Source organism: Scardinius erythrophthalmus (genome assembly GCF_964197995.2).
Source record: "Scardinius erythrophthalmus genome assembly, chromosome: 18".
NCBI lineage: Eukaryota > Metazoa > Chordata > Actinopteri > Cypriniformes > Leuciscidae > Scardinius > Scardinius erythrophthalmus.
The window spans coordinates 32,487,631-32,515,205 of record NC_138238.1 but is presented as its reverse complement, the minus strand read 5'-3'; the positions used below and the strand labels follow the sequence as shown (position 1 = coordinate 32,515,205).

General features: G+C 36.8%; 1 protein-coding gene across 3 annotated transcripts in view; it reads right to left on the bottom strand.

Moving 5' to 3' along the window:
• The window catches only part of jmjd1cb (jumonji domain containing 1Cb), a 162,752-nt gene that overhangs the window by 55,895 nt on the left and 79,282 nt on the right, over positions 1–27,575 (bottom strand). For all 3 annotated transcript variants that reach the window (XM_081393177.1, XM_081393178.1, XM_081393179.1), the window contains exon 2: positions 20,659–20,823. In XM_081393177.1, the coding sequence (XP_081249303.1) occupies positions 20,659–20,823 (165 nt within the window). The remainder of the gene's footprint in view (positions 1–20,658; positions 20,824–27,575) is intronic.

Genomic DNA, 27,575 nt, shown 5'->3' with positions numbered 1-27,575 from the left:
AAAATGATATTCACTTTGAACACAAGACATTTCTGTGGTTGTACTTGATTCACAATGAAATCACATGACCAATATAGGTCCCTTTTAACATGTGTAACAGATTAAGGTCGACTGCAAATAGTGCATTATTAAATGACATTTTTTTCTTTTGCATGATGCTGCATCTAAGCTGAGGTGTCAGTATAAATTACATTTGTAGCTATATCCAGACAACACTAATTTTATTTTTTAGCCTTTATGGTTAATTTCTCTCTTGAAATTCTTAAAGGGGAAGTCCCATTGAAAATAGGACTGCTCTGTTGAAATAAAAGTCTGATTGTACTGGTGTGCACATTAGGGTGGTCCTTATTTTTAAAGTATCCAATTGTCATGCTCTTAACCCTTCAAATTGTTCCTTTATATAAGAAAATACAGCATGCCAATTTTTATTGCAGTAACATAATAATTACTGGTAGCTCAATAGCTTTAAACTTTCTGAGATTTTGATGATTTTCGTAAAAACAGATCATTTGAACTGGTATTGTACCTGGCTAGTAAAATTCCAAAAAAATCTCCATAAAAGCATCATATATTCCTAAATATGTATTTTAGATACATATCTCAGTTTACTTATTGTAGAAACTAAATCCAAATTAATCCATCCATGACCCGGTTTAGCAGATTTACCTTTCCTGGTGGAATCAATACATATTTCTATTGATGATCACCTTGGTTATTGTTTGGGTTTAGAGCACATTTTTTGGTTTAAAAAATTACATTACGTTCCTTGAAATTGACCCGGAACTTTGGCCGAATCAAGCAGATTATCAGGAGGCACAGGCAACCATGCAATGAAAGTAGTCAATGATCACGCCGAGAGAGGAGTGGCTCTGATTCAAGAATACAATGGCTATCTCACACACTCTGAAGAACAATTGCAGTTTCTCCTTCATGTGGTGGAAGATCACCGACGGATCTATCCAGACTGCAAAAAGTCAACACTGGCTGCTGAGCATCAGAAATGAGGGATTGTTGAAAACTTTGTGCTTTTTTGAGATTGTTGTCATTGTTGTCATGTCAGTGTTGCTCTGATTTCAATAAAATGTCATTTGCAGCAACTTTTAATATTACTTCCATATCACAATAACGCCGCACAGCTTAACATAGGCAATCTTCCACATGATTGAGCTACCTCTAAATATAATTTTTTTGTCAACATTTTTGCATATTTCTAATTTTGAAGTTAAAAGGAACAGTTTAAAAGGTTAAGACACTAACATTTTGCACACAAAAAAAAAAATTGTACTTGATAAGGACCACCCTAGTACACATACTCCCATTGCCAAAATAAAAATAAAAATGGATGGACACTAATGTGCAACATTAATAAAGAGGTTTAAAGGGACATTTCAACCAAAATAATGAAACATCTGTAATTATTTACTCACATTGAAAGTGAATTGTCACAAATGTTTTGGTTATAACATTCTTTAAAATATCAGGAGCATAGTTTTTCATTGAACTGTTCCTTTAAACCTCTTTGTTAATGTTAGTCCTTAGTGTCCATAAATGTTTTATCCACAACATGGATGAGCTTCAACAGGTAAACATGTCAGCAGTGTAGATGCACTTCACCATGACCAAACATTATGCTAGATATGCAAACATTTGTTTGGCTTAAATATCAAGAGGCTTTCATTTACTATGACTGCTTTACCAGCTAAGGACACAACACCCTGAATAGTATTTAGTTAATTTAGCTAAATTAGATTTTTTCTCTTCTTTTTTTTCGCTTTTCAGTTAAATGAAAACTTTAATTTCATTTTCAGTATTCCGGAAAAAAAAACTCATTTCGGTGCATCGGATGCAACAGGATTTTCATTTTAGGGTGAACTATCCAGTTAAGGTAAAATATGTTTTTCATGTTATTGCTGGCAATTTTGTGTGTCAACTGATGCATAGAACAATGTCCCTGCCCTTCTGTTTCATCACAACTTTAAGAAAAGCCCATATCAGGCAAACACCTGGCTTAAAGTTACAGTATCAGAAAAGTATAAACAGATTTCAGGAATTACAAAGAGTGTTACAAAAAGTGTAGAATATGCCCCCATAACACACACATTAAAGGAGCTGGATGATGGAGCAGAGTATTCACAGAACAACTCTCTAAAGGTAGCAGCAGCTCAGAGGAAGACACCGAGACAAAGGGACAACTGTCTGTCAACAGGCCCACTTGTTGCTCTCAGGGATTGGACAGATAAAAGGGAGATTGTGTTCGCCTTGACTCATGATATCAATTTGTGTGTGTTCTTTCAAGCTGTGCTTGTAAAAATAGTGGCGCCTTTGTGAGAGCCGGTGAAGCATTATGGATGGCTCCGATGTGAACGGGGGTGTCCGGGAACTTCTAGGATTTGAACCGAGATATAAAAGTAGTAAACTAAACATTATGTGAGTCACCCATCTCTACTTCCACACTTGTGTTTGTGGTGATTTTTAAATTCACTTCACCTCCTCCGCTGCTTTTAGCTATTAATTCTATGTAAAGTTAGATTTGTAAAGAAAAACTGGTATAAAGGTTTAAATCCATAAAACACTGCTCAGATCTTCTACAGTGTGAATGTCTTGGGTGGAGAGCTTGATCTCCTGAGAGCCTCCGGCTACGGACAATCTATCCACAAACTATGATGGATAATTATATCATCATCTATTGTCAAAGAGCCCTTGAGGACTGCCTACGAAATACTCAAACAATTAACGGTTCATTTTATCGATAGCCGGATTTTCAAAGCAATTAAGCTTAGAAAATTCCTTTGTGAATTAATCAAAATCCCACTCGTAACACTGAATTTGAGGGAGGAGAAGTATTGCGGCACCAGAGAGAGAGAGAGAGAGAGAGAGAGAGAGTGAGCTGTGGCTTTAAAATCAAAGCCAGCTGGAATATGCAAATGACAGTTTTATGATCAGTAGTATTGTGGTGCTGATAGGGTTTCGCTGAGTGTACAATCACAGTCGAGCAAACTTCCTGAGGGAACGCTGTCCTCACCACCAAACAATGGACAGTTTTTCTCGTTATTACATGAATATTTCAAAAAGCCCATTTCTATTCTTGGCAAGCTGCAACCTAGTATACTGTACTTCAAGTCATCTATACCACAAACTTGTATGAAACAAGCTTCATAGATTATAGAAAAAACATTCATGGGTTTGTTACTGTCTGGGTGAGGAAGGCAACTCTAGACTAGTCTCTCAACCAACTCTGGAGTTCATGGTCCAACCACAGTCCACTCAATGACTGTATGATACATATGTCATGAAACTGGACAGCCTTTCTTCTTTGGGAAAGCTCTAATATGGTGCATTGAAACAAAATTGTGTTTAAGGTCTATTGTGCTTTACGTGAGTTAATCCACACGAATTACTTTTAGATGGTGCTTTTTGAACAATGTGGACCAGACTTTAAGTTGTTAGCCAGATGTATGGCTATAGGGGACTAACTCTGGAGTTGTGAATATCGGGGTCTTACAGAAACGACAGAAGCCAGGCCATGCATTCAGTTCTTTCACAATCCTGTTTTTCTCCCATTGGCTGAGGAAAAGGCTGGTTCTGCACTGCTCTCTCTCTCTCATGCTGCGGTCGCTGTCAAACCCATCATCCTCAACCTCCTCCCGCCGAAAATGAGGTCACACGGAAAAAACGAAAAGTAAAGCTATAAATAATACACAGCTACCGCAGTGAGTGCATTCTGGAGAACAAGATATTTTCAGGGCACCATCTCTGCACAGAAATACAATTCTTTAGGCAGATGAAAACATCTGTTTTGTTTTCTCAAAGCACTTAAAATTTTCTGTACATCTGTTGTTGCATAACACAACAGAATCTAAAGCTTTAGAGAAGATATTTAGGTATGTATATTTGTAGAACCAAATCAAAGATGAAATCAAAATTTCCCTTCTTAATACTAATTCCAAGTCTTATCATGCCAAATCCATCATTGCAGAGTAAAAATATCTTATGCTTTGATGAATAACCTTTCATCAGAACTTGCTCCACCTTTAAAACAACCTTTTCAATGACTTCACCTACAGTGTGTACAGTATAGCTATTAAGACATTGTTTCAGCAAACCTGATTTAAGGTCTGACTCAATTCTGGCATGGAATGGGTACTTTCACAATTCAATCAATATCTGATGTATAATGTTATGTTTTTTTTTTTTTCTTTGAACATCCTGTTTCACTGAAAAATGTTTCACATTACAGAAGTGAAATGAGTTGTGAATACAGTTTCATATTGAACTGCATAACTGCAAAGGAAATACACTTGAACAAGGTCTATAAAAATGCTTAAGAACAAATTAAACAAGTCATGAAACAGAACATTCAACGAAAAATGCATGGTAAGACTTGATTTTATCCATCGGGGATTAACTGAATGGCAAAACTGAGAATTCCATTCCAGAAAGAAGCCAGACCTGAATGTGAGTTTGCTAAAGCAAATGCCTAAATGGCTATTTGGCTATTGGGAAACATTACCCAGTAGCTAGGAGACGGCACAGGATAAAGAAAGACTTTCAGAGGTAAATAAATTGATGATAAAATTACAACGACAAACATTTTTTTCTTAGGAATAACATGAAGTGATGAATTGTACACAATAGGACCAGGAACGTGTAATAAGAGCATAAACAGAGTACATTTTGATTCCATGTTGACTTTAAATAATGTTTTAACAAAACCAGAAAAGAAAATACTTTATTCCACACATTAAAACCAAAATAAGACACAAGATAATCACAACCCATTATTTTCTACAGAAATAAGCCCTTTAATTTGAAAGTCTTATTGATTTCAGCTTGTTTTTCCTCTCTCTCTCTCTCTCTCTCTCAGAGCTCAGCTCTAACATGAAAGGCTCAGAATGAGGACAGAACAGCCTGCCAAATAACATTTTTCTGAAGCTGGAGGCATGCGGCCAAAAAGAAATCTGTAAAGAAAGAGGAAGGGCAAGCGTGCATTACATTTATTATAAGACGGGCACTCTGCTCGCTGCTCTCTCTCTCTGAACACGGGCCGGCCGTATTAATTCATGTCTTTAGAATGGAGACGCAGTGGTTTGGGTGCACTGCAGTCTGATCAAATGAACAGGGAGGAGGGCAGTGGTGGGGAGGCCTTGACCTTCATCAGGTCAGTCCGTCTATAGATGTAGCAGATTCAGCGTGTATGATGTAATAACTGGCAGAAAGGCAAAATAAACCACCCCTAACCCAGAAAGAAATGTTGTTTACAGGCTAACGTGCAGCTGCAGCGCTCACTGGTTGAGCTGTGTTTACATTACCTTAGCTTTATTCACATCTCAGTTAATCTATGCCACGAGCAAGAGCAAGCCTTTAAAGTCAACATGAATTCAAAACTGACCCCATTTACTTAATGAATGTTGCTGATCTCATTGAGTATTTTTCCAAAGAAAAAAAATTATTTGTATGCATAATCTTTCATCAAAATGTAATGACTTTCTCCATCACCTCTGAAACAACTTTCATTTCTGTTGACATCGCTTAGGTCACATATGCTATTAGATTCTTTGTTGAGTAAATAAAGTCCTACACTGTAAAAATGATTGTAATTTTAAGAGTAAAAAATGCATCAGTAAAAACCTGTAAATTGGTTAACAAAATTATCTATTATTTTACAGTAAAATACTGTTAAATTTACAGTTTTGGAAGTGAATACGAAGTAATTGTTTAATTTCCAGTGAAAAAACGTAAATTGACATTCCAAAAAGTCCTTGAGTGACACTTAACATTTGATGTATTTTCATTGAAATAACTAGATTTCTTCTTAGTTTTTCTCTTCAGTTATGTGCATTAGGGTTTTGAGTTACATCTTTGTTAAATTAATGTTTCTTGCATTACTTTAGTGTCATGTGTTAATAAAATATGTTTTTTTTACTGTAAATTTAAGTTAAATCTTTAAAACCTAAAAAAAAAAATTACAGTAAATTTCTGGCAACCACAGCTGCTGCTTTTTTACCGTAAATTTCACAGATTTTTTTTTGTTTTACAGTGTACACTACATTTTTTTGTCTTGAATATCCAGATTCACGCAGAAATTTTCACATTACAGAAATAAAACTGGTTGACATTTAATTTCCTGATAACCAGAGCATGTTACTCTGGCTCTCTTGACTCACCTTGTTGCAATGATCACCGATCCTGCTGTATCCTGACTCATAAATGCACCAGATTCACACCAGCGATTCTCTTATTTCCTGATCTCAGCGTGATGGTACAGCACAGTGCTAGGTTGTTCTGATTGCATTTGCAGGAGAAAACTGTAACGTCAAAGTCACCTGTGCCATCTAATCACCAGACATGTGTCTGGACGGCAAAGTCCCGCTTCATTAGATGAAAGAACAAGGAAGTTGTGATGTAATACCACTGGTTACATCACTGGCTTCAACTTGCATAATAGGGTGCCACAACAGGGCAGAGTGGCCTTGATCCAATGCTGACCTAAACACCTGTGTACCACTGAACTTAAGAACATGCTTGTTACCTGACCGCCTGCCTATGTAGAAATAGCACAGCCGACGTACTTAGGGAACACTGTAAAGTACTGTAAATCCTGCCAAACATTAGCAGTTGTCATATGTCTCATAAGTGTCTGGGGAGCACAACATTTAAATATGTGCATATTCTAATTGCATGCATGATATTTCTGAGCTATTATTTTTTTTTCTTTTCATTTTGTTCATAACACATCATAGTATGACTTGGAATATAGGCCGTATGGACTACTTTATGATTATATTTACGATGCATTTATCATCATATTTGAAGACTGACAGTACTTGGTCAACATTCATTTGTATCAATAAAAAACAAAAAACAAAAAACTGAAAGTCAGTTTGCAACAGTATTAGGGGGCGTAAATGATGACAGAATTATAATTTTTGTGTAAACTATCCCTTCAAACAGTTGCGTAGGACACGTGAGGAGGCGCATACACGCGTTTCAGGGTCGCAGCAGTGTGACGCGGCCCGTCTCCGAGCAGGTGTGTGAGCGCATTTGTTTCCCTGGCTCGTCTGTAACCGGCTAGTGCGGCTACGTCTTTCACGTGTAAAAATTGTTTTGTGTAATATATGTTTCATATATATTGAGAGGTTGTGTTTTGTTATTTATACAGCCTGCCTATGTATCTATGAATACATTAAATGCTAATAAGACAGTAAAATTCATGAAAAGGGTGCAAAGACAATGAAGCCTACTTTTTGAAGAGGCCTGTCAAGGACTATAAGTGGTATAAAAGTTCAGCCCTTCATGTCCTGTGGACCTTACGTAAATACTACTATCTATGACCTTTAAACTGCTCATTCCCACACAACACATTTCTGTCAGTCACACTAAAGCACTATATTGCGTTACACTGAGCAGACTGAGTGAAAACACTGTAGGCCTCAGTAGACCTTTTGAACACACAGGAACACAATGGCAACACATCCCTTATGCAAGACCTCATTTTTAGCCACAAACCTACAGTTGAGGCAGCTGTATGCAGCATTTCCCATGTGTTAAGGGCCGTTCACACTGGACAGGTTCTTGTGCTCCATCTGAATTATGTTCATTTTTGGTCTATGTACACATGCTTCAGATGGACAACTTTGGCCGTTTGTCAGCATCGCACAGCATCAGCATATTGGTTTTTTGAAAGTGAAGCATGTGATTCCTGCAGCTATAGCGTCACCAGCAAGAAATGAAAAGGAAGGAAAAAAAATATCACCCACTTTGAAAAACCCTCCTTCCTATCTGCCACTGGTATGAAAAAATATAGCCCAAGCCAAATTCTTGTCATACGATGTTTTTGGATGTTACACTTTTGGGGAAGTCAATTAACAAATTGTTTACTCATAGATGACTCTAATTAATTAACTAATAGGGGTGTAACAATATATCGTGTCACAATATATCGCAGTTCAAAAATGCTAAATATGTAACATGTTTAGGGACAATGTGTATTGTGTATAGTTCACCCAAAATGAAAAATACCGTGTGAGAAAACAATTCGAGTTTTCAGAGTTTTAGTGTCAGTTCTTTAAACTACTATAATGTTGATAGTGTTTAATATTGCTATGGGAGAATATTTGTGGGTCCTGATAATGCCAAATGTCTTATGTTACCAATAAAAAGTGGCCTATATTATTTTAAATATTTCTAGTCAGTGACAGAGTGCAAGCATATTCGTCTAAAATAATTCTGTATTTTCAGCTTCAGAATCATGAATACTTTTATTCTGGTGTCACTATTGTCCTGTGCAGATTGGGTTACCAGCACCAAGTCCAAGCCTATTCATTTCCACACCCAATGTAATATCAAATTTAACATTTTAATCAACATTACATTTTTTGTTAACCTTTTACCAAATGTCTTGGAGTATCGTAATAATATCATATCGCGCGGTCGGTATTGTGATATGTATCGAATCGTGACATGAGGGTATCTTTACATCCCTATAAACTAACTGAAAATAAATCAATTATATATATATATATATATCATCACAATGCTCTTTATATAAAATTGGATATAGGAAGTCCAATACATAAGATATATATTGAATATAAAATTGGATATATAGTACGTCCAATACATTTATTGACATACAGTATATAGGCCTACAGTATATTCACAAATATATCTGCATATATATTCACATTCGCTGATATATACTTTAGAGCAAATCTATTGGATTGTTTATATCATTTCAAAATAAAAACCTTATTATCATTCAGCTCTAATCTGTTAAATGTGACAATAAGGCATGAAGACATTAAGAAATTACAAACATTAACATCATGATTTTCTGTAAAGCTGCTTAGAATCAACGTGTATTGTGAAAAGCACTATATAAATAGCTTTAACATTTTGAACTATAGTTGTCTATCCACTTTAAGAATGAAAAGAATAAAATATTTGTATCAACTATTTTTAACAACCATTTCACCTGGCTCGTGTGTATCAAAAAATAGCTTTTAAAAGACTTCTTTTGATCCCTACATCCTGTTCCATTTCATCACGCTCCATCTAGCTAGAACGCAAGAACATGTCCTGTGTGAACATCCCCATACACTACCGCTGGAAAAACTGTTTCTCTGAGGCTTCAAGCAAGCTGGGATTGTGTAAACGGAAGTCTCTCTCTATAAATAAACCCTAATGGGGGAAGGTGTATTAGAGACCACCACAAAACTGCACTCCCACTGTGAAGATGCAGGCCTGACCCCACGCACCGAATCCTCTCATTAATATCCTTCCTGCAGTCACACACTAAGAGCAGGTCTGATGAAAAGATGAGAGAGCTGTTATGCAACATGCCCTCAGAATGACACATTATACGACACATATGCAGACACATGAGAGCAGAGACAACACACAGGTAAGCCACAGAGGTCTCAGTTCCTGCCACACAGCTGCCGATGCGGGGGTGAAGACGACACAAAGAGAGAAACCGCAGTATTATGACAGGAAGCAGCTCTTGGGGTGAAAGACGGGTTTTTTTGTCTCAGTGAAGGGTCACTGTACAGATCTCAACAATAACGTTTTTTTCTGCTGGCCCACAAAGGCCTAAAATTACAGCAGGGTAAAAGTACAGATTTGAACCTGCTGACATTTTCAATAGTCACACCACAAAAATGGTTTATTTTTTAATCACTGTATTTTCGTTTTTGCCAGAAAAAAAAAAATATAGATCTGGACATTATGCACCTATAATGTAGCTTCATGACAGACTATGCATTCAAAAACACACTTCTACTGGAAAATGAAGGCATACAATGTGAAACAGACCAAATGTTTTAAGTTTTACACTACCGTTACAAAGTTTTGGGTTGGTGAGGTTTTTTTTTTTTCTTTTTGAGAAAAATTGATACTTTTATTCAACAAGGATGTATAAAATTGATCAAAAGTGACAAAGACATTTATAATGTTACAAAAGTTTTCTAATAAAGGCTTTGTTTTGAACTATTCATTTGAACTTCTATTCATCAAAAAAAAAAAAAAATCACGGTCTCCACAAAAATATTAGGCAGCACATAAATTACATTTTAAAATATATTCATATAGAAAACATTTTCAATTGGAATAATTGGCATGAAAAATATTTTTACATTTCAAGAGATTGCTGTGTGCAGTTAAAAATGCAAAAGAAAAGGTAAACAGTGTCACTATCTGAAATTTATATATAGGCTACTCAGTCAACAAATAGCCACATTACTGACACACATATGATGTGTAAAACGACAACACTGTATACTATTATTACAACCGTGTGATGAAAGGGAATAAAGAGGAGGATGACAATCATGTCCTTTTGTTATACATTAAATAGGTTCACAGCTGTCTTTACCCGTGAATCTATAGTTCTGTGGGCAGAGGAGCTGACTGAGAAACCCAAATCACAAGTGAGCAGCGACGCAAATCAAAGCCAAATGTGCAGAGGGGGGTTTTGGTGAAGTCATGTCCCACACCCACCCATCAGCCGGGCTTCATTACTCACAGAGACAGTCCTTTCAGTGCAGGCAGGAGAGAGCCGCCCCAGGCGATCCCTGTATACGCTGCTGTCTATGATTGCTGCCATTAAGCAGCCAGCTGTGCTGCTGGCAGTGAAAGATCATCTGTGTACTCCTCCGTCTCAATGAACCATTGAAGAGTCTGTACCTCTTCTCTCACACTGTCTCTGCACAAAACACATGCATGACACTTTGCCCTCTGTGCTGCCAACATACAACCTGACAGGGCTCATAGACTCAGTGTCCCGAAGACAGAGAGAGAGAGAGAGAGAGAGAGAGAGAGAGAGAGAGAGAGAGAGAGAGAGAGAGAGAGAGAGAGAGAGAGAGAGAGAGAGAGAGAGAGAGAGAGAGAGAGAGAGAGAGAGAGAGAGAGAGAGAGAGAGAGAGAGAGAGAGAGAGAGAGAGAGAGAGAGAGAGAGAGTATTTTTCCCTCAGGATTATTTTTATAGCCAGTCAGAAAGAGACCAGAAGCAAAGGTCACAAGCAGTGGTGCATCTTCCACCAGCAAAACTACATAAACACAGACAAAAACTAGAGGAACAGTAAAGGAGTGTTTCCCCACAGGATTCATAGAGGTTCTGAGGGTCTACATTTTCCCCTGGAAGGAAATGTTATATACACCAGGGGTTTTCAAAGTGTGGGGTGCTCGCGCATGCTTAAAGGGTTAATTCTCTTGCACAGATGGACGAACGCGAAATATGCTTGATGCTAGCTCTGCGATTTAGGCCTATGCAAAGTTCGCCAAACATCACCATGATTTTGAGGCGGAGGAGGACGAAAAGTGCCATCATTGCAGCCTGCGCATTTGCAGAGATCTCAGGACTGGTGGGAGCATATTCTGTTTAAATATTGACTTTAACGAGGAGCTGTGGGTCCGAAATTTGCAAGTGAGCAAGCCAATCATTGATATGTTGTGTCAACGTTTGTCAACATTCCTCTCCTATAGATGACACAACGTTTCATCGGGCCATCCGTCCCTTTGCAGATGCGTGTCAGGGTTTCACTCGTCATTAAACTGTGGAGACGTGCCTAATGCCTCAGAAAATCCGATCTGCCTGTTTACATGACAGTCGCATTGGAACATATCCATTGGGTTAGTTGTGTCAAAAGGGAGGCCCACTGTCTTAGACTTTGAAAACCCCTGTTATACACTTTTAAGTTGATAATATTATTATTAGAAACAACAATCATAATTTTGTATTATTAAATATTATTATCATCTCTAAGACATAAACTGCACTGTAAAATAATTAATATTTCATAATAAATTAATTAATTATAAGTCAATGAATTACTATAGTAGCAAAATCACAATACTTGTCTTAATTTTTTCACTTGCAAGAGTTAAAACCTCAAACTTTTATTTTGTTAGTTTCTATTATAAAAAATTTACGAATGCATCTGGTTACAAAACACCCAAATGCAGATTAAACTCACAACAAATGCAGAGATGGAGTTTGTTGAATAGATATTCACAGACACTATACTTAATTAAATCGCAGCTTTTACGTTTTGATAAGTGCAATAAGCAATATTGCGATTTCGAATTTTATTTTGATGGTGCAAGCTATGGTGCAACATATAATGTCAATAAATTGTACAATAATAAAAATAATTGTACAATAATTGTACAATAATAAAAAATATATAAAACAAATTGAAAATAATAATAATATAAATGATTTTTAATAATAAAAAAAAAATAGTCACACGGCAATTCTCAATTAATGCGGTTCTTTTTAATGAATCTGAAATTTTCGCACGTTAAAAAACAAATACGACCTCACGTTTTGTCAATTACACACTTTCTCCGAAACTTTCATCAGTCGTCAGAGAACTCAAAAAAATTCGGAACATCTTCGATTTTCTGCATTTTTCACATCCGTAGCTAGCCTTTTGAGAAGTGTTTTGATGATTCAGAGCCACCGAATGATGAATGCGAAAAAACGTATACGAAAATTTCGGCCACAGTGTGCAAGGACCTTAAGAGCGAGCACATGGTGTGCGTTCTCTGGGTGTTTGTAGATCTGTTGCTGTGCCACATGAGCAAACCTAAACCAATCACTATGTGTTATCAGCTCAACAGCTGTTCTGCAAGATTCCCATCACAAACTGACTAAAAATAACCACATGCGTGTTACACAACATCCATTTCACTGTCTAAGCTACCAAACCTTTGTGCTTTAATCAGCATTTACAGTTTATATTAACAGGAGAACTTGTATTACTGGGCTTGATTGTTTAACAGCAAAAAACATAAAGGGAAAAAAGGGTTTTCATTTTGCTTCATAAGGCCTCAAACACACACTTTTCACATCATAATAATCAAGCCAAAACATTGAAGCCAAACCGTTTATTAAAGTCACTCATGTGGGCTGATGAAAATAATGGGTTTGAAGATTTGAATCCATAGCATTGTTCCTTCTACGGAAGGATTTCATCCCTTGAAAGCAAAATGAAGAGAGCTTTCACTAAACAAGACAGCGGGGCAGGGGTCTGTGCGTTTATCAGCAGTAAAGATCGCCCTTAAGGCTACGGGTCAAGCAGGGCTAAACACAATTAAGCCATCAGAGAGTTGGCTACATCAGCGTGAATGCGTAAAATACAGCACTTGACAAAGAAGGTTTACAGGATGTCGTAAATGCATAACGGCCTTGCGGAGTTTGTGCAGGAAGAGCTGTGTTTGTAGAACACAATCCAATCTGAACGAACAACTACAGTCATCATCACTGATAATCAGACAGAAGGAGTGAGAGTTGTGAACAAGCCGCACCACATCTGTCGCAAAATGAACTTATCTCAAACAGACAACTGCAGGCACACACATATGAAGGGAGCACTCAGCATTTACAATAAAGAAAATGTTTGCTCATCAAGGCTGCATTCATTTTATCAAAGAATACAGCAACAATAGTTATATTAAGAAAATAATTGCAATTTAAAAGTTTTTAATTTTAATATAATTTATTTGTGTGGCAGCAAAGCTGAATTTTCAGCATCATTGCTCCAGTCTTCAATGTCACATGATCCTAATATGCTGATTTGTTGCTCAAGAAACATTACATTTCTTATTATTTCTTACTAAACTACTGAAAGAGTTGTTACCTGAAGCAGAAGAGCCTCTTCTCAAAATATTAACTGGTCTCTGTCTCTAGGTCATGTCCCAAGACTGTTCAAGCTGGCAGTTATTAAGCCTCTTATTAAGAAACAACAATTAGATCCAAATGAATTAACAAATTACAGACCCATTTCAAATCTTCCATTTATGTTTAAAATACTAGAAAAAGTTGTGTCTGCTAAATTATGCTCTTACTTGCAATCTCAGTCTGGTTTCAGGCCCTATCATAGCACAGAAACTGCTCTTGTTAAAATTACAAATGACTTACTTCTAGCTTCTGACCAAGGCTGTATCTCTATACTAGTTTTATTTGATCTCAGTGTTGCGTTAGACATTATATTAAAATACTCTTAGATTGACTACAAAATTACACTGGTATTCAGGGACGGGCATTAAGGTGGTTTAGATCGTACCTATCAGACCGTTACCATTTTGTCTATTTAAACTAATAAAATTAGTTTAATAAAATCTAAGATAACGTCAGTAAATTATGGAGTGCCACAGGGATCTGTGTTAGGCCCTCTTGGAAATATTATAAAAAAAACATGAAATTAGTTTCCACTGTTATGATACTCAGTTATATATTTCATCACAATCAGATGAAATCTCTAAATTATCTAAGTTGACAGAGTGTGTTAAAGATATAAAATTTTGGATGACCTGTCATTTTCTTCTATTAAATTCAGATAAGATTACTTATTGGACCAGAAACCTGTACACAGAATCTCTTAGAATACAATTTGCATTTAGAAGGATGTACTGTTACTTCATCCTCTACAGTTAAAGACCAGGGTTAGACAGCAACTTGTCTTTCAAAAATCATACTTCATTTGTTACAAAAACAACCTTCTTCCACCTCAGAAACATCGCTAAGCTTCAGAACACGATATCTGTTTCTGATGCAGAAAAAGCCTTAAATTAATACATTGTTTAAATTAAAATAAATAAATGCGCAATTTGTATATGTAATTATCTGAAATACATAACTTGGACACAGCACTCATCACCTGAGACATGCATTTTCTGTAAAGCTGCTTTGAAACAATGTGTATTGTGTAAAATGCAATACAAATAAATGTGAATTAAATTGAATATTATTATCAATGTTGAAAAGAGCTGTGATGCTTAATATTTCAAATGGACATTTTTATAACAGTGTAAAAGTCTTTACTGTCACTTTTGCTCAATGCAAAAAAATTTTTTGGAACACAATTATTTAAATAATTTTGTAATTGAGAAATACCATGTATTACATTTAAACAGTCATGGTAACAACTAGTCAGAGATGACACAATAGTAATTCTCGGTTAGTTATTGAGACTGAAATGACTGAAAGTAATGACTTGTGGTTCAGACAGTGAGTCAAATGTTAATTCAGTAACCACTCTGAAGTGAGTCATTAGACTGACTCAAAACAATAATTCATCATGAGTTTGAGTTTTTGCTGAATCATTTAAAAGAACCACAAACCATTCAGAAATGGAACTACACTGGTCATGTTTGGGAATGACTATGCAATCAATGCAAAGATGTGCAGGAAACACTGAAGAAACCTGCTCGGGTCACATTCAGACAAAAGATCCAGTGTGCTAATCTGAACACAGGAGAAATCAGCAAGCTTGTGCTGGGCCTCATATATCAACAGAACTACAGAGACAGAAAAACAGAGAGAGAGAGAGAGAGAGAGAGAGAGAGAGAGAGAGAGGCAGTGCTGAGTAAGGAGATCTGGTGGCAGTAAACTCTCCTCCAATGGCAGCCATAAATAATGGAGCCGTGAAGGAAATTGTGTGTGAGCGAGGGACACAGGAAACTTGAAAGAGGGAAAGACGATGGAAAAATAACAGCTTTCAAAGAAGACCAGAGAACAACACAATCCCGCGAGTCTTGTTGGGAAATTGCTGTTTGGTCAGGCGTTGAGTAAAGAAATTAGGTTAAGTTGTTTGACAACTGTACAAACCCATCATAAGTTAGATAAGTGTTAAGTGTAAAGAACAGGAAGAATCGATGAAAAATATGTCCCAGTTTTAAAAAGCAACACAAAAAGCATGGACACTGTTAATTCACAATGACAGAGAATGTTTTCTCTGAACATCAAGCGTTGTCAACAGTCTATTGACTACATCAAATATTTCTCCAGTTAAATAACTCAGAAAACAAAGGTAGGTTCACAAAATTCGACTAACCGATCCAAAACCAACAAACGATTATGCAGGTGGAATGGATGCTGATTTGTAAATATATTGTTGTTCCAGTCATGCTAAAATACACAATCTGGTAAGAGCTATGACCTAGTTTACCTAGTCACTGTGTACACTACCGTATCCTCAGTGTCACACAATCCTTCAGAAATCATTCTAAAATGCGGAGTTGGTGCTCAATTATTATTGGTACTCAATTATAGATAATCATTCTTATTATCATTGTTGAAAATTGCTTAAAGGTGCAATAAGCGATGTGACGCATTTTTTAGGCCAAAACATTTTTTGTCACATACAGCAAACATCTCCTCACTATCCGCTAGCTGCCTGTCCCCTGAACATACTGTAAAAAACGCAGTCTCTGTAGACACTACAGGCTCCACAAACGGCAACAAAAACAAACTGGGGTCACCCGCACCACGAAACACAACAAACTGTGTTCCAGCCAATCACTGGCAAGAAGTATTTGAGGGTGGGGTTTGGGGGGTCAGTGCGCGTGCACGTGAAGGGGGTGTGTGGAGGAGTAGAGGTGGGCGATACTCCAAATTTTGGTATCGATCCGATACCAAGTAAATACAAGGCCAGTATCGCCGATATCGATACCGATACCAATACTTTTTAATTTTAAAAGCATGCACTTGAACTTGTATGCACTTTCCTGTGCTAGAGCAGTGTGTCATGATTTATGAGGTGAATGCATCATTAATATGCTAAATCTGAAAACGTTTTCATGACTACTAAATATTTTGTGATTTGTGCTCTCAACTCGCCTGTAATTATTAGTCAGTGACTTTTACAAAACTACCCTAATTATAGTAAAATAACTATTGTACACTAGCCTACTGTTCAAAAGTTTGGGGTCTGTAAGATTTTTAATTCTCTTCTGCATTTATTTGATCAAAAATACAGTAAAAACTGTAATATTACAATTTAACATAGGCTATCTGTTTTCTATGTCATACTAAACTGTAATTTATTCAGTTGATCAAAGCGTAATTTTCGGCATCATTACTCCAGTCATGATGATATTTCATTTTAATATGCTGATTTACAGCTCAGAAAACATTTCTTATTATCAATGTTGAAAACAGTTTCATATTTTTTTGTGGAAACCATGATGCAGAATTATTTGATGAACCAAGTTGAAAGAACAGCATTTATATGAAGTAGATTTTTTTAACAGTGAAAAACCCTTGACTGTCACTTTTGATCAATTTAATGCATCGATCCTTGTTGAATAAAAATATTAATTTCATTAAAAAAAATCTTACTGTCCTCAACATTTTGAACCGTTATACACTTTTGCTTTGTTTATTGCGAAATAACTCCCGATTGTTTCTCTGTCATCTAAGCAAGGCTTCGTTTCCCAAACGTGCCTGTGAGCACCAGCATCGAACGCTCTCTGTGACTGATTGGTTTCGTCTTGTATCCAGATGACTAGGAGAAAAAGTTCTATCCTACACAATTATCCGCTAACATTCGCTTATTTTTCCACTTAGAAGCTTATTTTACGCACTGAATTGCGTGCTAAATTAATAAAAATTACTGGTAAAAAAAACACATTTGGATCGATATTTTTATGTGAGGATCGATCCTTTTCGATACCACGTCAGTATCGAAGTATCGATATTTTAGGATCGATCCGCCCACCTCTATGGAGGAGAGAGAAGCATGAAGAGGGAAGTTTGAATTATGGCCGACACACGACCAAAGAGACGACGTTCCGATGAACAAATTGCAAAGAAGAGGGACAAGGATAAGGAACACGCAAAGTACCGAATTTATATCGGAAAAACCTTCGAAAGGTGGCGAGAACTCCGCCGCCAGAAGGGATTACAATCCGACATTCAGGTTGCTCTGTTTTTGCAGAACAGGTAAATCCATTTTTATTTCTAAACAGACGTTCATGTTCGCCAAACCAACACAAGGATGTAATTAGCTAGAACTATGCAGTCAGCGTTAACTTTGGTGAATACAACATGTATGTTTCTAGCAGCGATCAATCTCTATTGTAAATGATCAAGCAAATTCACAGTAGGCGACAATTTATGTGAATGATTGTTTTCACCCACTGTTTGTTATGAATTTAAATGTTCAATTAAAGGCTATTGACAACTTTGACTAAATTTGTTATGACGCCGCCGTTGTTTATGCTCACTGGGAAACGCGAAGCTAACGCTATCTTGCTAATATTGCGTCCTTGTATGGGAGCTATAGTTATAACCTCAGGTGACGAAACGATTTTAATAATAGTAATAATAGTGTTTCTCTTTTTCTGCATTCTGTTCTGCAATATATAAAACCCTTTATCTAACTTGGCGACATTACACATTGAATGAAGTAAAACTTAACTTTGTTTGTAATGACTTTCCTTTTGTTTAAGGGTGGGGAGGAGGGAGGAGACGGGATGAGGAAGAGGGAGGGAGGGTCTAGCTAGCCTCCATTTTGTTTGACAACAATTTGAATGTCGACAAGAAGTAACGTCTCCCGGGATCGCTTAGAGCACCTTTAATATTTTTGAGAAAAACCATGATAATTTTCCTAGGATTCTTTTCTGAACAAAGTTCAAAAGAACAGCATTTATTTGAAATGATTTTTTTTTTTTTTTTTTTTATGTACAAATAAATTAAAAGACTATTGTGGTTTCCATGTTTCGTGAGCACCAAATCAGCATATTAGAATGATTTCTGAAGTATCATGTGACACTGGAGACTGGCGTAATGATGCTGAAAATTCTGCTTTAAATCACAGGAATAAATTACATTGTAAATAATATATTCAAATACAAAACAGTTGTTTTAAATTGTAATGATATTTCGTGATATTACTGTATATCGCTGCACACACACAGAATACACTATTAAAGTTTCTGTTAACTATTAGGCCTAACTATTATGGGCAATTTGTTTTTGTCAATTTGTCAACACTTTTTGTTATACTGGTTGAAACTCTACTTTACATCCTGATAGCAATCAATAATAGAGGTGGTCTAAATGTTAAAACGTATATATCTTATGTGGAAGTCACAGGACCAAAAACTGTTTGTCTGATAATTTTATCTGGTCCGAATGCAATGATAGGATGTCCTACCTGCCTGTCAACATATGTATTTCCATACCTTCGCGCACCCTGCTCGCACAGACATCACACGTCATCAGCACTTCCATTAGGCTAAGCAAGTCACCAAAAGTCACCAAAAGCCACAAACAAACAGAGGCCAACTTTTACAGTTCCTCCTAAACCAAAACAACAAGCTTATGCTGCATTCATGCTATGATGTAACTATATTTACGAGATGGCAACCCATACCATTCTAACCAGAGCTGTTTACGTCCTCAGACTCGGATTTATGCATTTCTACATGTATGTCAACACTATCAACGCAGAAATGAATCTGCAGCAGTCAGGTGGTACAGGTCAGAGCTCTGTAAGTTGTTTATGATAATGAAGATATGATATGATTGAAATAAACAGTGTTTTAAGATGTTCAGGTATTCAGGTTTAGAAACTGTAATCAAATGTAAAATAGCACTGCACTTTATTAATAAATTATACATAACAAATATAGTTACAAAAGTTACTCAGTCAAGAACAAGTGAATTTTCTCTTTGTCTTTTGTTTGATTGGTGTTGTTATAGAGAGGCAGCAAGAATATTAGTGCTGTCACTTTAAGAGCTGCACGGATCTGCACTGTTACAAGTGTGCAGCACAGAAAACAGCGCGCGAGTCGTCTCGAGCTTGAATGGCTTAAAGTCAAACTGAAATGCACACAAAGATATCAATAAGAGGAATCGAAATTTTTATTTTGAACAAGTATGCGCATGGATATCACACGTACGTCGATCAAACGTCGGCCATCTGATGACATTATTCAGGGTTGGAATATGACAAGCAGCAGTTTCTAATTCGCTACTAACACAGAAGCATACGGAGATAAAACAACACAAGTATCGATAACAGTATCGTTTGTCCTGAAGCTTATCGGTAGTCCGGTATTGACCCATTTACGTACCGGTCCAAAAAAATACCGGTTCTCGGTACCCATCCCTAGTTTTGGAGGAGGCGTTGTTTTGGAGAGCACTCTGAAGGGAGGGTGGGATCTCTTGGGGAACTTTGTATTGCTAGCTGCTCCAAAATAGCCTACCGTACCTTTAACTTCAGATTAAATGTTCACCTTATATTCACCTCACTTATTTGAAGAAGAATTCATTTAAACAATGGCAGGAAGTGAACAGACGTGCATGAGGTTAAAACGCAAAAGAAAAAATTCCAGTAGCGTAAACTACTGAAAAATATGAAAAATGTCCTGTTTGAAAACTTACGGAGTGCTCACGAGTTCTTGATGAGGGTAAGTGCTCCATGACACATGCTGGGTCGTCGGGCTGTGCATGTGTGGGCGCTATGACTACCGTCCCGTGTGCCATACTAAGATTTCTCTTTTGAAATCTTTTATCGTGTGCTCATGGCCCAGATGGCGCTGTGCTGCTGCTAACGTTACATAATCAAAACAGCGTGAGCCGTGAAACATTTACAATCTCTTGCTCGCTGCCTTTCTGTCTCTTTTAAAGGACGTCAAACCCTCTGTTATTTTCCATCTTTTCAGCAGGCCTTCTAAACAAATAATGATCTTATTGTCAGACATGAGCCATTGATCTGAAAGTCATCCAAACCCCAAATCATTCCAGCAACATAAAGGATCCCGTCATATTGCCTCCGCAGAGCTATTGTTCCGACTTGAAATACTCCACAGCTGCGGCTCAACGCACAGCACATCTCCGGATCAAAGATCTTGGGAGGAATGACTCACCAGAGCTGGCCACTGGATCTGCTTGGCTTTTGTTCCCTGCAGCTGGGCACCCTCCTTCCTTTTGGCCCAAACCAGCTGATGTTCCAGCAGAAAGATCTGGAAGTCTTCGTACACCTTGACCCACTCACGCTTCTCCCACTCAAGATCGTCAAACTCCACGTACACCTGCGGAAAGAGCAAGAAGAAGGGTCAAAGCTTGGTCACATTAGCACTCTGAGCCCTCGTCCTGTACGGCCCACATTAGCGTCATGCTAGAGAAGTTCTCCTGTTGTATAATGTATAAAAGCATATAAGTGGTGTGGAAAGACATTTTTTGAGTTGATATGGAATTGTTAAGGACTTTCACAGGATTCGCATCAAAGTTACCCATTGCATTGAACCTTAATGAGCAAAGCGTCAGGTCAAGCTTTGTTGTAATTATATCATGTTGTAATTGCCATTCAATTGATGTTGTTTGCCACTGACATATTAAAGCACACAAACTCCAAGACATTATCTTTGACACTCTATGTCCTATATACGTAAGCAACTTTGCCTCTAAAAATAATAAACAACCCCTGTGAGCGCAATTAGATTATATTTTCCCTTCAAGGCTGAGTTTGTCAGGACTTCACTGGAACAGAACATGAAATCTACATCCACAGAGGGTACAAAATAAAATGAATTAGGAATAAAGAGTACACTTTAACACTTTATTTTACAGTGTCCTTGATACATGTTACATGTACTTACCATAGTAATAACAGTAAATTATGCATAATTGCATGCAACTAACCCTCAACCAAACCCTAATCCTACCCTAACCCTATAGTGTTAATTAATATTAATCAGTACTTAAATATACTGTAACATACTGTAACAATGACACCTTCAAATAAAGTGTAACCAAATAAAGTTAAAACTAATTCATTACAAAACAAGGACAGGCTAAATGAGAAAAAACTGTTACTTCGTTCCCGACATGGGTCAGACCCTCAGTCACCTCTCAGATACTAAATACTGGTATTTCCTGTAACATAATACTAGAATAAATAACACTGGTTTTAAGACAACTATGATTTCCATTTCATTTTATAATACAAGAAAATGGATGGAATTGGAAATCCACCCTCTTCACTCCCCTTATAAAGCATTTTGGGGTTTAATACACCATGGTGGTCTAACTAAAAATAAAGAAAGGAAAGAAAAAAAGAAAAACCCATAATCTAAGCACTTCAAGTCTTTAGAACAAGCATGCTTCAGTTTACATTCTTGACATATAGCATGTACCATCTAAATTGCAGAACATTTTATAACTATAAACTGCATGTTCAGAGTGAAGTGTTCGGTGCAAACGCAAGCAGCTTATGATCTGATTTTTTTTTTTGCATCTCAGAGCAGCTCAGTTCACAGTAACTCCATCTCTGTATGAGCTGTGAGTTAACATGCATTTGGGAATGCAGCTAGGGCTAGGTTTAGTACACATTAGCATCATTTCTAAAATTGTTGTTAAAGTTACAGCATTTTACTAGTATTCCACCAAAATAAAAGCTCAAGAATTTGAAATGTTACAATAAATAAATATACTAAAACGTATTTGAAATACATTTATTTTATTCTAAGTATACTACAAATACATTTACATATTTGTGTACTTAATATAAATACCCTGCAATTGTACTTTTAGTATACTAATTGGTATACTTACAGTCTGCTAAATTGGAACAACTAATTTTGTACTTAATGCACTTTAGTTCTCCGGAAATAGTGCTGAGGTCCAACTAAAGATATACTGAAATATATTTGATTGTGCTAAAGTGGAACTATTGCAAGTATACTTTAGGTACACTTTAAATATCTTGCATTTAAAGACTGATATTATACAGTGATCATACTATCCTTACTAATAGTGATATTAAAACAAATTGTAGGCTTAATATTAAGAAATGTGCATTGTGCAATAAAGTACTCCAAATAAAGTTTAATTATAATATTAATATCAGTAAGTCTCAAGCAATATGTCAGTAAATATGTTAATGGATTTGTAGTATACTTAGCATGAAATAAATGTATTTTAAATACGTTTTGGTATAGGTTTTTTCACTAAGGAAGAATTAAAAGTGTTTAAAAGACAAATGTTAGTATTGTAACTTGCAGTGTAAAATAAAATGTATATAATAATTGTATTTTAAAGTAAAATTCGAATTTACAACAGGAATATATTTACTTGCATGTCATGTGATCATTAACAGACATCAGAGTACCTTGAACAAACAAATGTGTAGTTGTTATGCGTAGAAATGTTAACTTAAAATGTAAGGGGGTACTTCAAGTAATTATTTTCCATATAAGGGGTTCAGCTGACAAAAACCTTTGGGAACCCCTCTCACAGTGTTTTAACAAGAGCATCTGATAAACAACTTACTGTAACAGAAAAAAAGTTCAGTGCAATTTCACAGCCATAAAAGCTCATTGGTCTTAAATGACCTCATTTGGATTTGATTTTATGGACAGACGTGGTCACTGCAGACCCACTGAATGTCCTGCCTTCCTTACAGACATGGCGCTAAAACTGTGCCTCTGTCCTGCTGCGGTGCTTAGCTGTGAAACAACTCACAGCCATGTGATTCAAAGCGGAGCTGGTGTGCAGGACGTTTGTGTGTTTGTGAGACACCGAGACAAGAGGGAGAACATGTGTTTGAGCTGCTGGATGTTTTCAACATATGCAGCATGTCGTAAAGACAGCATGTTTCTGGCCTGTCAAAGTCTCCTCTTTCACCGCGTGTGTGCGTAAGGCGGGCGTAGCGTGATAGGCTGGAGAACTGGTTTCCAAAAAATAAGCCGCACTGAAGGTTTGGCACTATTTTTGAGCCTGTTTTCCAACTGGAAAAACTGTTCCTCCACTGGACAAAGTCCATCTGTTGACTAATACGATCCTGTGCACAACACTTTTAAAGTGCATACAGAAAGCACCCAGCTAATGATTTGAAACGCACTGATCTAGTGCTGAGAGCTGTGGGAATCATCAGTGCGAGTGAGTCAGCCAAGAGCACATTGCACAACCCCAGTGCTGAGCAACGTGCAGTAACAGGAGCGGGTTTCATCATGTGGATTCATACCAGAAATGATTCACTGACTGCCTGTTGTGGTTCCCTCACCATGACTGGGGTTGTGAGGCTCTCTAATGAGTGTTTGGAGGGGAACGAGTGAAGAACAAACCTGTCAGGGCAGATTTCACATCTGGACCCCCCTGTTTTGTGCAGGCTAAGCTGAAGAAAAAGGCCAATTTTAAAGTATCACTTGGAAGCAACAACCTATCCCATTTCTGCTATCAACAAAAATCTCACAGTGGTGTTTTATAGGGATGTTGTCCCAACAGTAACCCAGTCACAAATGAATGAAAGACAATAAAACAATTTATTACCAAACCAAAGTGAATGGAGCTTGCCTGTATCCAAAAGTAGCTTTTTAGCTAGGGTTCTGTTAGTCATTACACCATTTCTTAAGGCCCTTTTCACACCGAGCATATTAACTATTATCATCCACACCAATGGACGATAATGTTCTGGTTATTATAAGCACGCATGGCGGTTTTGTCATCTGCTGCTTTACATGTTCGAGCTCTTTAATGTAGATCATGTCATGGTCATGTGAATTCTGATTGGCTGTCAATGTTTTTATCAGCTGGAAAAAAATCTTTCTGAAAGTTGATACCAATGGTATTGGAATGTCTGTGCCGTTATCATTAATGTGTTGTGGATTCCCTAATGGAATCGTTCTCATAGAATGATTATTAAAACTTTATAGGTTTTAATTATAATTATCGTCCTTGGCATGAATGGCCCCAAGTCCTTCTATTTAATCTATGGGATATTTCATCGTTTACAAATCATAATCATTTGTCTCCAAGTCTAATCATTTAAAAACGAATAGCACACTTCAACAAGCCGCATGATTTACGCTATTATTTAAAGCTGACCCAATATTAAAGCTGTATACTATTCTAAATGAATTAAAAATAAACAACTAAAGACCAAAATCAGCCATTTCAAAAGCTGCAAGGGAATTAAGGCATCACAAAATTATGACGTACAGTTTGAAAAGCTGAAAATAATGTGTGATTAAAATATTTTTTTAAATAATTTGAATGGTAGAAAACAAAACAAATCATGTAAAATGTACAAATTAAGAAAATGCACATGCAGAATTAAAAATTCTATATAAATCGCACAAACAGTCCAAAGTATAACCAACAGTCAAAAAGCTCAGAAAAATGTCTTTTCCACCATCTTTAGTGTGTTGGTTGGTCATATGACCACATGTGATGCACACATCCTTGCACAACAGAACAAGACACTCCCACCTCAGCATCTGTACATCTGGATGTACACTCTTAAAAAAAATAAAGGTTATTTATTTTTTGGTTCCATTAAGAACCTTTAACATCCATTGACTGAACCTTTCAAATGCACCATAGGTTCTTTATAATAAAAAAAATGGATCTTTAAATTGTTAAAATGTTCTTTACATTAAGAAAAAAATGTTTCTTTTAAGAACTGTTTACTGAAAGTTTCATTGTGGAACCCAAATGGTTCTTACATGGTATCGCTGCAAAAAGAAAAAACAACATCTTTTGGCACCTTTATTTCTAATTATGTATGTTAATAACTAACTCAAATGTTGTTTAGAAAACATACAAAATTATCCTTTCAACTTATAAACCTATTCATTAAAGTCCATTGTATACTATACATAATTCATCAACCATGTCATTTTAAAGAAAAATAAGTGTTCTCTCCACCTCCAAAATGACTAAAATGAACATCTGAACATGACCAAAAATGGTAAGTAGTTCGCATACTACATTTTGAGTGTGTGTGTGTGTGTGTGTGTGTGTGTGTGTGTGTGTGTGTGTGTTTGTGTGTGTGTGTGGGCATGTAAAGTCCAGCCCTGATTCCTGTAATGACACATGTGACCGACTTCTGTTCTCCCCTCCCCCCGTCCCGCTGACCCCTCCCTCCCATAATCCCCTTCACTGCAGGGATCATGGAGGACGGCTTTCCTCATTCGCCCTCTCTCTGTCTCAGAATGAAACATTAACTTCATATTGTGTTTCTGCTGAACCCACCCTCTCAGTTGAGTCTCTGCTGCTGGCAAGATGAAAAATTCACTCTCATTAAAAATTGACATGGGGCAGAGGGCCAGAATGAGTATGTGTGTGTGTAGGGCACAGTTATTTCTTATGCTGGTTATTCAGGCAGTGACCTGTAAAGCCTGAGGTTCTGGTATTAGTGAGAGGCACATACACCGCTGCCACAAATAGAACCCTATAATTAGGGTTGAACAATTAATCAAAATAAAACCAAAATCGTTATATGGCTTAGTGCAAATATAAAATTGCAAAGGCTGCGATTTAATTAAATAAAACCACACTTTGCATGTTTCAGAGTGGATTTCACACGACACTGTGTTTATTTACACGCGAGCAGCTCATGATCCGGTGTTTTCAGTGTTTCAGAGCAGCTCTGTTTGCAGTAAATGCTTTTCGACATAAAATCATTGCATGTGCTCTGAGTTTATGTCACTTTAACATGCATTTAGGAATGCAACATGCGCCAAATATCTTCCAATTCTTGTGATGAGAAGCTATTATAAACCGGCTGTTGTCAACAAAAGAGAAGCTTTTTATGGAATTTTCCAACAAAATTAAAACTTTTTGGTTTAATGTTTAAAAATAAAGAAATGAAATCAGCCGTAATTGTTACTATAGTAATTTCACTGTTTTATTTTTCTTAAATACTCAATTTTTTCTAAGATACGCGATGCAGCAGGATGGTTGGAAGAATCAGGCTGTAAATAAGCAGAGGGAGTATGGGAAGGCTGCTGGACACAGACAGATGGTCCAGTTCTGCTCCTTCAGCAGGGTGGATGAAGCCTCACCCAACAGACACTGAGCTGCTCAGATTGATTACCAACCTGAACGGAGAGGAAGCCCACGGGCACACGATTAAAAAACAAATCAAACCTTCCTGCATGCAAGTCTAGACTACTACTCCAAACATCATCATGCCATGCTAATAATTTAAGTGTATGTGTCTGTTAGTAGCAGAAAGTGGATCAGGGCAGGTCATCATGTCCCGTCTCCATAAGTTCCTGTCAAACACGCCAGATCTCCATCTCTCTCAGTGGTAATGTGTGCACTGATGCTTTGCCAAAATAATCAAACGTGTCACACTATTTCACTCATTTCAACAGAGAAACTAGAATTTCTAGTCTTAAGTGTTTTCATCTAAAACTGATCTCTATCTAGACTACAGAACTCTATCAATCATCAACTTTAACAAACCTATTAAATGTAGAACTGTTATAAACGGACAAAAAACATGGACTCTAGGGCTAAAGTCTAGATACATAATCCATTGTTCAATCAAAAATGAAAATTGTGTCATTATTTACTTATATCATTCCAAACCCTCCTTTCTTCAAACAAACAAACAAGATTATTTTTCTTTCTTTACATTGCAAGTGGCTGAGGTAGGATGCAGTCAAGCTCCAAAAATACTATAAAAAGCATGATAAAAAGCGCTTGAGTACATACTCTCAATATTCCAAGTCTTCTGAAGCTATACATTTAATTTGTTAAATTGTATTTCGCTAATATTCTTTATTGTACTTCTCAAATACTCAAAATGAAATGCCATGATCCATGACCCCAAACACCACTACTAGTCACAATAAGGGTCAGGGTCACTATATTTTTCATTGTATGGAAAAGCACAGCATGGACATTCTTCTGAGGAAAATAAAAAGATAATGTGCAGAAAATAGTATAGAATGACATAGAGCTGGGCGATTTTTTCCCCTAAAAAAATCTGAGATTTTTTTATAAAAAACTCGATTTACGATTCGATTCGATTTTTCTCCCCCCATTTAAAACA